General features: G+C 41.1%; 1 protein-coding gene across 1 annotated transcript in view; it reads left to right on the forward strand.

Annotated features, from left to right (window-relative positions):
* The window catches only part of LOC124777270 (RAD50-interacting protein 1), a 119,162-nt gene that overhangs the window by 34,253 nt on the left and 72,149 nt on the right, over positions 1 to 12,760 (forward strand). The window contains 1 exon segment of the mRNA XM_047252602.1: positions 5,332 to 5,573. Coding sequence (XP_047108558.1) covers positions 5,332 to 5,573 — 242 coding nt within the window.

Below are 12,760 nucleotides of genomic sequence, written 5' to 3' on the forward strand. Positions count from 1 at the left end.
AGAAGCAGTTGTTCTGGTGATTGACCTGCTAAACACAGGACTTATTATTCTAAGTGCAAAGTGTGCTGAAGCTATTCTCTTGCCACGGGCAAGATCTCTTGTGGAAGTTTATTGTACAGTTTAGTTGCATTATAAAACACACTGTTTTGGGTTTTTGTTTTGTTTTTCCTACTGAGATGTAGGTTGTGGCTGGATCTGGTTCCATGTTCATGTAGAGAGCTGTTCATTGGGTACCAAAGAATGTCTTTCTTCATTAATTATTTTCTGTCTCATTAACCACATTTAAAAACTCACACACTGCTATTCTCCAAAGCCAGTTTTTCACCATTGTCTCAAGATTATATTTCTGGATATTAACGGCAGTTTATTTTTCCTTGTGCAATCCTTGCTATTGCATCTTTCTTGCGTCTTACTTCTTTATGACACGCGTAAAGCTGAAATACTAAACACCTTTTTCCAAAGCTGTTTCACAGAGGAAGACCACACTGCAGTTCCTTCTCTAAATCCTCGCACAGACGAAAAAATGGCTGACATCGAAATAAGTGTCCAAGGAATAGAAAAGCAACTGGAATCACTCAATAGAGGAAAGTCCACTGGACCTGACGGGATACCAATTCGATTCTACACAGAGTACGCGAAAGAACTTGCCCCCCTTCTAACAGCCGTGTACCGCAAGTCTCTAGAGGAACGGAGGGTTCCAAATGATTGGTAAAGAGCACAGGTAGTCCCAGTCTTCAAGAAGGGTCGTCGAGCAGATGCGCAAAACTATAGACCTATATGTCTGAGGTCGATCTGTTGTAGAATTTTAGAACATGTTTTTTGCTCGAGTATCATGTCGTTTTTGGAAACCCAGAATCTACTATGTAGGAATCAACATGGATTCCGGAAACAGCGATCGTGTGAGACCCAACTTGCTTTATTTGTTCATGAGACCCAGAAAATATTAGATACAGGCTCCCAGGTAGATGCTATTTTTCTTGACTTCCAGAAGGCTTTCGATACAGTTCCGCACTGTCGCCTGATGGACAAAGTAAGAGCCTACGGAATATCAGACCAGCTGTGTGGCTGGATTGAAGAGTTTTTAGCAAACAGAACACAGCATGTTGTTATCAATGGAGAGATGTCTACAGACGTTAAAGTAACCTCTGGCGTGCCACAGGGGAGTGTTATGGGACCATTGCTTTTCACAATATACATAAATGATCTAGTAGATAGTGTCAGAAGTTCCATGCGGCTTTTCGCGGATGATGCTGTAGTATACAGAGAAGTTGCAGCATTAGAAAACTGTAGCGAAATGCAGGAAGATCTGCAGCGGATAGGCACTTGGTGCAGGGAGTGGCAACTGTCCCTTAACATAGACAAATGTAATGTATTACGAATACATAGAAAGAAGGATCCTTTATTGTATGATTATATGATAGCGGAACAAACACTGATAGCAGTTACTTCTGTAAAATATCTGGGAGTATGCGTGCGGAACGATTTGAAGTGGAATGATCATATAAAATTAATTGTTGGTAAGGCGGGTACCAGGTTGAGATTCATTGGGAGAGTGCTTAGAAAATGTAGTCCATCAACAAAGGAGGTGGCTTACAAAACACTCGTTCGACCTATACTTGAGTATTGCTCATCAGTGTGGGATCCGTACCAGATCGGTTTGACGGAGGAGATAGAGAAGATCCAAAGAAGAGCGGCGCGTTTCGTCACAGGGTTATTTGGTAACCGTGATACCGTTACGGAGATGTTTAATAAACTCAAGTGGCAGACTCTGCAAGAGAGGCGCTCTGCATCGCGGTGTAGATTGCTCGCCAGGTTTCGAGAGGGTGCGTTTCTGGATGAGGTATCGAATGTATTGCTTCCCCCTACTTATACCTTCCGAGGAGATCACGAATGTAAAATTAGAGAGATTAGAGCGCGCACTGAGGCTTTCAGACAGTCGTTCTTCCCGCGAACCATACGCGACTGGAACAGGAAAGGGAGGTAATGACAGTGGCACGTAAAGTGCCCTCCGCCACACACCGTTGTGTGGCTTGCGGAGTATAAATGTAGATGTAGATGTAGATGCAGTAATACATTCAGTCCAATGTAGTTGTGTGTAATCATGCATCCCTAGAAGTTTTGTTTTCAGTATACATTCTGTATGCTCAACTTTCACTAATAAAGGACTATTTTTTTTCTTTTTTTCTGTGGAAACCAATGCTGTTGGCTTTGTTTTTTACATATATGGTTAATTTGTTGTTGTCTACTCATCTGCACATGTGTTTCTTCAGCTTTGTCATTTAGTACACTTGGTGATGCATCACTGATTGGAATGTTACTGTCATCAGCAAACAGTACTGTTTCACTGTGCTCAACGCTCTAGGGAAAATCTTGATGTACATCAAGAATAGTATTGGGCCAAGCACACTTACTTGTGGGACTCCAATATTAATGTACTCTAGGTGAGAAAGGAGTTTTGTGATATTAATGGAGTTCGTTGAGAGGCCTGTACCCATTGCACACTGGTTGTCAGTTATGAATGATCTGAATTATTTGCAACCCCCCTTATACCTAGAGCATCCATCTTATTTAATGGAATTGTGTGGTCCACTGTATCAAAGGCTTTGTTAAAGTGAAGGAAGATGCCTGTTATGTGACCTGCTTTGTCTAGTGCTACCAGAACAATATTTGTAAATTGAGCTATAGCTGACTGTGTGCTTTTACAAGCCCTGAAACCAAACTGCTATTTATACAGAAGATTGTACTTTGTTAGGTATCTCATGAGTCTAATTCTCATTATGTTTTCTATTAATTTTAAAAATGATGACAAAAAGAGATACACCTATAATTTTTTATATATTCGGGATCGCCTTTCTTATATAGAGGCAGGACCTTCGCATGTCTTAGTTTCTCTGGGAATAAACCTGTGGTGAATTATTATGATGTGCACTAAAGGGTCTTTGATATTGTCTATATGGTCCTTCAGCAAGCATACAGGCACTTCATCAGTTACTTGAGTAATCGTGAATAGTTGTTTTTACTGGTCTTTCAAAGTGAGGACTCTTTGCCTAACTCCCATTGTGGCTTTTGATGGGACCAGTCTACAACGTACCATTTAATTTGTCTAGTGTCCTCTATACTGATGGCTTCTGCCTGACATCAGTACATTCTTGCTGCCCTTTTTATTTAAAAAAGGCTCATGACGTACTGCATTCACACTTTTTTGCCACACTGTATAAATGAGGCTTTTCATGTCCTAAAGTAGATGATCAAACCGGATCAGTCTTCGCACATGCTGAGTGTGAGTAACAACATTCATTACCAAGCAGTTTATGGCATAATTGACCATCTAAATCCTCTGCACATAAGAATTTCTTATTATGTAGTGATTCTTTGAGTGAACCATAGACTAGTGCTGTTCTCTGTAGCTGTTGGTTTCAAGTCTCCATGACCTTTCTTCTGATCTCCATGTCCCTGGGTGTTCCTCCAGATGCATAGTTGTATCCAGGTTTTGTTTAACTAAGGAGACTACCAAGAGGGAAACATTGGAGATGAGGATATCAGTACTAGATGTATAGGTGACACTTTGTTTTACAATTTTGGAGGCTTGGAACAAGGAATGGCATGCTGAGGCTTGTTTCAATAAACTACAGACAATAAAGTTGTCTACAACCTATGGAAGACCATTTGACACCCTTTGTTGACTTTCTGTTGGTCACACTTGGCTGACCCACAGCTACAGCAGCAACTGAAAGGACCCATCTCTGTCAGTGGCCCATATCTTGTTAGAGTGCCTCAATTTCACTGCCTTGTGGTGGACACTGGCTGGTATTGGTTAATGATGCCCAAACAGCAGATCTGATCTCACATTTTGTTTGAGAGAGAGAGGTTTGTATACCCTTATTTGAAGTTGTTACTGCTATCTTATCAACAGCTGGGCGGGGGTGGAAGGGATGCCCACCTCCATGTCCCCTGTTGTGTGTTCAGCCACAGATGGCCTACAGTTGTCCCCAACCTCATGACCAGCTTTACAGGCACTTGTCTTTTCCCAAACATTTTGTGTTTTCATAGTTCCCATAGATTTTAATAATTGTATGTTTTTTCGCCTTTTATGTCCATTCAGTTGTTATGATCATACTGCAAGTGATTTATGGTTACTGAGATAACTGTTGGTCTGATGTGGAATATGGGCATCCCACTAGCGAGAGGCTGCATATGGGTCCATTTCCATCTTCCCCTCTCCCTCTTTCTTTTTTCTTCTGCTGCAAGATAAATATATCTATATATTATATACTAAGATGGTCACCATCTGTGACCAATGCAGCTAATTAGAATGAAATTGCAATTAAATGAACACCCTTAGCTGCTTACATGCGTTGACATACATCAACGGGGACAGATGAAAATGTGGGTTTCGCGGGAGGCGTGCCAGAGATAAATCCCTGCAGTCACACTATCCTCTGTGTCCTCGGTGGCTCAGATGGATAGAGCGTCTGCCATGTAAGCAGGAGATCCCGGGTTCGAGTCCCGGTCAGAGCACGCATTTTCATCTGTCCCCGTTGACGTATGTCAATGCCTGTAAGCAGCTAAGGGTGTTCATTTCATTGTAATTTATAAATATATCTACCTTAATAATTGTACTTTTCCCACCACTTTAAAACTGCTGAAACATTGCAGTTTGGTCTCTTTAGACCTACAAATCCAAAATCCGGGGTCCCCTATCTATCATACTGCCTGAATCTGATTCTACTTTTTTCATTCAATGATAGACTGTTTTTATTTTCATTTGTTTATGTATTTATGGATTTATTTTCAATGTAACAGAGTTTGAGAGCTGGATTCAACAGTGGTGCAAGTGGATTAGTTTCCCTGAAGACTATGTTGAATAGCAAATTTATGTAGAGGATGGTCATTCTGTCTGCTTGTATGATTTGAATAATCATTGTCATTTAATGAGGAAATTACAACCACTATTACTTTACTTGTAAAGGAGACCACATACATTGAAGAGTTGTTTTGTGAGATGGTAAGGCATATGTTCCATGCAATCAGGTATACATTTATCCTTATAAAAACAGTTGAACAAATGGTTATTCTAAAAACATACATAAAGTGGTCAAATTTTCATTCAGTGTACCTAATTTGCTATGCAATGTGACCAGTCCCACTGTTATTTCATTTCCAATGTAAAACAAAGTTAAAACATGTGGCAAAATTATAGACTGCATTTCTTATAAGGCTTGAAAATAATGACCGATGTTTTTGACTATAATATGTGTGTCATTACATCTGAAAAATTGTATAGTTTTCATACAGATGTATTTAAACATAATTTACTTTCTGTGCCCTCAGCTTTCTCTTGCAAGCAGTGAAGTTCCAACCAAAGTCAGTGCTGCTATGAAAGAAGCAGAGGGGGCATCTAGAGAGATCGGTGAACTTACATCAGAATACAAAAGTTGGAAAAAAACTGTTTCAGTTCAGTTATCAAAAAGTGAACCAGTAAATAAGGAGTTGAAGGAATATATCGAAAAAATTGATTACCTGGAGAGGTGCAAAGCATATCTAATATGTGTAAGAGAGATAGAAAATATTAGGTAAACAATATGTTTGGTATATATATATATATATATATATATATATATATATATTGTTATCAAAACTAGTCATGTACTGATTTTTTAAGATTAATAACATTAAAGATCATATGCATGGAATTTTCTTCTCTGGAAAATCGAGCATGGAACATAACAGTATTATGAAAAGGAAAGTTGCCACTCACCATATAGTAGAGATGTTGAGTCACAGGTAGGCACAACAAAAAGACTGTCATGAATACGCTTTCGGCCAATGAGGCTTTTATCAAAAATAGACAACATGTACACATGCGCATGCGCTCTCTCTCTCTCTCTCTCTCTCTCTCTCTCTCTCTCTCTCTCTCTCTCTCTCTCTCTCTCACACACACACACACACACACACACACACACACACACACACACACACACTCTGACGCAAATGCAACTCACGTACACATGACTGCAGTCTCTGGCAGCTAAAGCCAGTGTGTGGCTTCAGCTGGTAGAGACTGCAGTCATACGTGTGTGTGAGAGTTGCATTTGCATGACTGCGTGGCTGTATGTGTCGTCTATTTTAGACAAAGGCTTCATTGGCTGAGAGATTATTTGTGACAATCTGTTTGTTGTGCCTATCTGCGAATGATCATCTCTGCTATACGATGAATAGCAACTTTCCTTTTCATAATATTGTTGAATTTTCTACTCTGTTTTGCCACCAATAACATTTCATAGAATAAAATGTGGGTGATGTGTGACAGTGAGGAAACTTTCTCAGGTTAATACACTCCTGGAAATTGAAATAAGAACACCGTGAATTCATTGTCCCAGGAAGGGGAAACTTTATTGACACATTCCTGGGGTCAGATACATCACATGATCACACTGACAGAACCACAGGCACATAGACACAGGCAACAGAGCATGCACAATGTCGGCACTAGTACAGTGTATACCCACCTTTCACAGCAATGCAGGCTGCTATTCTCCCATGGAGACGATCGTAGAGATGCTGGATGTAGTCCTGTGGAACGGCTTGCCATGCCATTTCCACCTGGCGCCTCAGTTGGACCAGCGTTCGTGCTGGACGTGCAGACCGCGTGAGACGACGCTTCATCCAGTCCCAAACATGCTCAATGGGGGACAGATCCGGAGATCTTGCTGGCCAGGGTAGTTGACTTACACCTTCTAGAGCACGTTGGGTGGCACGGGATACATGCGGACGTGCATTGTCCTGTTGGAACAGCAAGTTCCCTTGCCGGTCTAGGAATGGTAGAACGATGGGTTCGATGACGGTTTGGATGTACCGTGCCCTATTCAGTGTCCCCTCGACGATCACCAGTGGTGTACGGCCAGTGTAGGAGATCGCTCCCCACACCATGATGCCGGGTGTTGACCCTGTGTGCCTCGGTCGTATGCAGTCCTGATTGTGGCGCTCACCTGCACGGCGCCAAACACACATACGACCATCATTGGCACCAAGGCAGAAGCGACTCTCATCGCTGAAGACGACACGTCTCCATTCGTCTCTCCATTCACGCCTGTCGCGACACCACTGGAGGCGGGCTGCACGATGTTGGGGCGTGAGCGGAAGACGGCCTAACGGTGTGCGGGACCATAGCCCAGCTTCATGGAGACGGTTGCGAATGGTCCTCGCCGATACCCCAGGAGCAACAGTGTCCCTAATTTGCTGGGAAGTGGCGGTGCGGTCCCCTATGGCACTGCGTAGGATCCTACGGTCTTGGCGCGCATCCGTGCGTCGCTGCGGTCCGGTCCCAGGTCGACGGGCACGTGCATCTTCCGCCGACCACTGGCGACAACATCGATGTACTGTGGAGACCTCACACCCCACGTGTTGAGCAATTCGGCGGTATGTCCACCCGGCCTCCCGCATGCCCACTATACGCCCTCGCTCAAAGTCTGTCAACTGCACATACGGTTCACGTCCACGCTGTCGCGGCATGCTACCAGTGTTAAAGACTGCGATGGAGCTCCGTATGCCACGGCAAACTGGCTGACACTGACGGCGGCGGTGCACAAATGCTGCGCAGCTAGCGCCATTCGACGGCCAACACCGCGGTTCCTGGTGTGTCCGCTGTGCCGTGCGTGTGATCATTGCTTGTACAGCCCTCTCGCAGTGTCCGGAGCAAGTATGGTGGGTCTGACACACCGGTGTCAATGTGTTCTTTTTTCCATTTCCAGGAGTGTAGTTTGATCAAGTCATTATGTAGCCATAATTTTTTCCACAGAATCCTAAGCTGCCTTCACCATTATCATCATATAATAACTATTGTGTACATCTGTCATGACTGTCAGATCCATCATTCATCTCTTTTTTTTCTTCATCTAGTTTTCTTCCTGGTGGCCTTTGGTCATCATTGCCACCTCAGAGACATGTTTTTGAGTGGGTGTCATATTTCGTTGAGGAGTCTGTTTCCATATTTGCTTTGCCCCCCCCCCCCCCACTTTCATCTAGCCCCTCTAGATGGTAGATGGGTTGCTTTGTTTCTGTTGCATCAGTTGCTATATCGTGGCTCCCAGAAGTTCACGTCTTTGCTCCGAGTAAAAGCCATATTACGTCTTTCACCACGAGTGTATAGATATCTTTCTCTGATTATTAGATCATTTGGCACTGAGTACAGCTGGATGTACAAGCATATGTAGAGGAACCAAGGAAATGTCCCATTTATTGCTAATATATATTCCACCCAAAAGTGTATTGTTAACAGATTTGATTCTAATAGCAATATTGGTGGTATTATCCCAGGTTACACATAGATCTTGAAACAGACTGTAAAAACATGGACACTATGCACCAATAGAAACTTGTTGGCATCATCATAACATCAATGGAAACTTGTGTGAATCATCCAGAAAATTAAGTGCAAATGCACGATAAAGAGAAAAATGCAGGATTTTGGGAAGAGGAAAGGGACAGAGAAAATCCTCACAATAATAATAACAGTTGTGTTTGTTGCTTATGTAAATACATGTCTTCGACCATTATTCTTGATAAGTATTTGTATTTTTAAAACACTGAGTGAGGTGGCACTGTGATTAAGTCATGGAATTTGCATTCAGAATGAAATATCTATCCAGCCTTCCATGTTTAGATTTTTCATGGCTTCCCTATGTTATTTAAGCACTAATGCTGTGATAATTCCTTTGGAAAGGACATAGTGAATTTTCTTCCTCACCCTATTCATATCCTTATTTGTGTGCCATTTCACATGATGCCGTCATCAATGGGACAAATATTCCTTCTTTTTGTGTGTTTGAAACACTTCTCATGGCAGGGGACCATTGCTATATGCAAAATAGTAACTTTTGCATGGGACACACATAAAATGGCAGCTTCTCCATAGTGTTACCAAAGTTCATCATCATATCTTACCTCTTTTATCTATACTCTTCTGTCCTGCAGTGCATGCTATCTTTCCAGGGTAACACCGTTCACATTCACTATTTAGCACTATTTAGAATACATATGTGCTGGAACACTGTGTGCTGTACTCCTAAAGTTGCTACTTTTTTGACAGTAGAGTTTACTTTTATCTTTGGGAGTCAATTTGTTTCACCTATAGCTGGCTCATTAAATGTAAGGAATGCACAATTCCTTTTTTTTTATGTCCATGGCCTGTCTTGCACATTCATTCATCCATTATGTGGAACATTCTGGTACTTTGTAGGATTGGCTAGTGAGTTATTATTTTTCTTTGTTTTTGAATGTTTTGGAATTTTATGTTCCCTATCTGAGGGCCACTTGTATAGACTTTTGCATCAGAATATTTAACTCCATTGTGAATTGCAGAGAATATGGCATAGTCTCCATGAAAATTATTTTTACTTCTAGTACCAGTATTGTAGTCATGGATTTTGGAGTTTGTACTAAATTCACTTTAGTTATTAACCATAAAAACCATCAGGAAGTACTGGTACCATCAGGAAGTACCATCAGAAGTATTGGCCTGTAAATTTAAGAACACTTAGATTCCCAAAGAAGCTTCCAGAAGTTTGGTGATCAGCTTCACACAATATTTTTATTGCAGGCTTTTGCAGAACATATACTTTTTTCACCTTAGCTACATTGACATGGCAGACCGTGACATAGGGCAATATTTAGTGAAGGTATTTTCACAATCCTCTCTTTAAGTCAACACAGTGAGAGCAATTTCTAAGTGCAAAGCAGGCAAAATAGAACTTTTTGATTAACTTATCCACAGTTTTGTGCCTTCCCAGTTATGCTTAGGAACTTCACACATGGAATATCATCAAGTGTGTGCACACTGATCTCTACTTCTGGTTCCTGTAAGTCACTTTGATTTGTTTAGAAATGCATAATATGAGTATTTTAAGATTTAGGATTAAGCTGTTGGCTGTGAACCAGTTGTAATCCTGTTCCATGTTTCTCTTGGCCGTGTCTGGAATGGATATATTTGGGCCCTTATCAATTTACTTATTATGGTTATGTTGGCTGTGTCTGGAATGGATGTGTTTGGGCCCTTTGTCAGTTTACTTGTTATCGGCAAGAAGAATCCTCAGATGTCCCAAGTAAATCTTTTATGTGGGCCATGGAAACAAGTGAGCCAAGCACTGAACCTTGTGGCACACCATATTTAATGTTTTGCCCTTTAAATCTAGTCTTTTTCCCATCATATCATTTGCTAATGTGACCCTCTGTTTTGTATTGGCAAGACACTATTCATGCAAGGGAAAGCAACTAATGCTGTACCAGTTTATTTTCCCTTGCAGAATTTTGTTTTACACAAGATGATTTGTTGGCAAGATCACTGTAAAAGCCTGCACAATTTTTATTGCTTAGTTCTACATATGAAATCATACATTGCTTTCTCAGTAGAGAAGCCTTTATGGAATCCAAAATAATCTCTTAAAACTATCCTCTTAGAAAATTTTGAGAACAATGGAAAGAGGGAGCTGGGTCAGTAATTAGAAGTCACTTGCTTATAACTACCATTATAAATAGGTGTTGCTATTACATACATTGGTGTTTCAGGAAATAAACCTTGACTCATTCACTAGTTACAAGGGTATTTCAAAGCTCAATATTTTAGTTTTTGTGATTGAGATTCCATCATAGCCAGGAGAATTACTGCTTTTAGTGACCTAATGATTTTTGTGATGTCTCTACCAGACTATTTGGCAAAATTTATATCTGGTTGTGGAGTATGCATTTCTAGTCTTAAGTTAGTTTGACAGAACTGCTTTTAGTGAACCATGTTTTCAGCTACTGTTAGGAAGGATTTATTGAATTTACTAGCCAAGCATTTGAATTTCATATCATTTGTCTTACTGCTACCATTGCCGGGAAATTGAATATCATACTTACATACGTACTAGAGTCGTAATTTTTCCCAAGGGTATGCAGCTTTACTGTAAGGTTAAATGATGACTGAATCCTCTTGGGTAAAATATTCCAGAGGCAAAATAGTCTCCCATTCGGATCTCCGGGTGGGGACTACTCAGGAGGATGTCATTATCAGGAGAAAGAAAACTGGCATTCTATGGATCAGAGTGTGGAATGCCAGATCCCTTAATCGGACAGTTAGGTTAAAAAATTTAAAAAGGGAAATGGATAGGTTAAAGTTAGATATAGTGGGAATTAGTGAAGTTCGGTGGAAGGAGGAACAAGACTTCTGGTCAGGTGAATACAGGGTTATAAATAAAAAATCAATTAGGGGTGACACAGAAGTTGGTTTGATAATGAATAAAAAAATAGGAGCGTGGATAAGCTACTACGAACATCATAGTGAACACATTATTGTAACCAAGACAGACATGAAGCCCATGCCTACCACAGTAGTACAAGTTTATATGCCAACTAGCTCCGCAGATGATGAAGAGAGTGAAGAAATGTATGATGCGATAAAAGAAATTATTCAGATAGTTAAGGGAGACAAAAATTTGATAGTCGTGGGGGACTGGAATTTGATAGTAGGAAAAGGAAGAGAAGGGTAAGTAGTAGGTGAATATGGACCAGGGGTAAGGAATGAAAGAGGAAGCTGCATGGTAGAATTTTGCACAGAGCACAACCTAACCATAGCTAACACTTGGTTTAAGAATCGTGAAAGAATGTTGTATACATGGAAGAGGCCTGGAGACACTGGAAGTTTTCAGATAGATTACATAATAGTAAGACAGAGATTTAGGAATCAGGTTTTAAATTGTAAGACATTTCCAGGGGCAGATGTGGACTCTGACCACAATTTATTGATTATGAACTGTAGATTAAAACTGAAGATACTGTAAAAAGGTTTTAATTTAAGGAGATAGCTTAACTCCGGCCAAACTGGCATTGGAAGGTCCAGTGGTACTGACCAGCCACTGTGTCATCCTCAGCCCACAGGCATCACTGGATGCAGATATGGAGGGGCATGTGGTCAGCACACCGCTCTCCCGGCGGTATGTCAGTTTATGAGACTGGAGCCGCTACTTCTCAGTCAGGTAGCTCCTTAGTTTGCCTCACAAGGGCTGAGTGCACCCTGCTTGCCAATAGCGTTTGGCAGACCAGATGGTCACCAATCAAAGTGATAGCCCAGCCCGATGGCACTTAATTTCAGTGATCTGACAGGAACTGGTGTTACCACTGTGGCAAGGCCGATGACAATTTAAGGAGATGGGACCTGAATAAATTGAAAGAACCAGAGGTTGTAGAGAGTTTCAGAGAGAGTGTTAGGTAACGAATTACAACAACAGGGGAAAGAAATACAGTAGAAGAAGAATGGGCAGCTTTGAAAAATGAAATAGTAGGTAAAAAGATGAGAGCTAGTAGAAATCCTCGGATAACAGAAGAGAAATTAAATTTACTTGATGAAAGGAGAAAATATAAAAATGCAGTAAATGAAGCAGGTGAAAAGTAATACAAACATCTCAAAACTGAGATTGACAGGAAGTGCAAAATGGCTAACCAGGGATGGCTAGAGGACAAATGCAAGGATGTAGAGGCATATATCACTAGGAGTAAGATAGGTACTACCTGTAGGAAACTTGAAGAGATCTTTGGAGAAAAGAGAACCACTTGTATGAATATCAAGAGCTCAGATGAAAAACCAGTCCCGAGCAAAGAAGGGAAAGCAAAAAGCTGGTAGGAGTATATAGAGGGTCTATACAAGGGGAATGTACCTCAGGGCAATATCATGGAAATTGAAGAGGATGTAGATGAAGATGAAATGGCAGATATGATACTGCATGAA

The sequence above is a fragment of the Schistocerca piceifrons genome, chromosome 2 (assembly GCF_021461385.2).
Source record: "Schistocerca piceifrons isolate TAMUIC-IGC-003096 chromosome 2, iqSchPice1.1, whole genome shotgun sequence".
Classification (NCBI taxonomy): Eukaryota; Metazoa; Arthropoda; class Insecta; order Orthoptera; family Acrididae; genus Schistocerca; species Schistocerca piceifrons.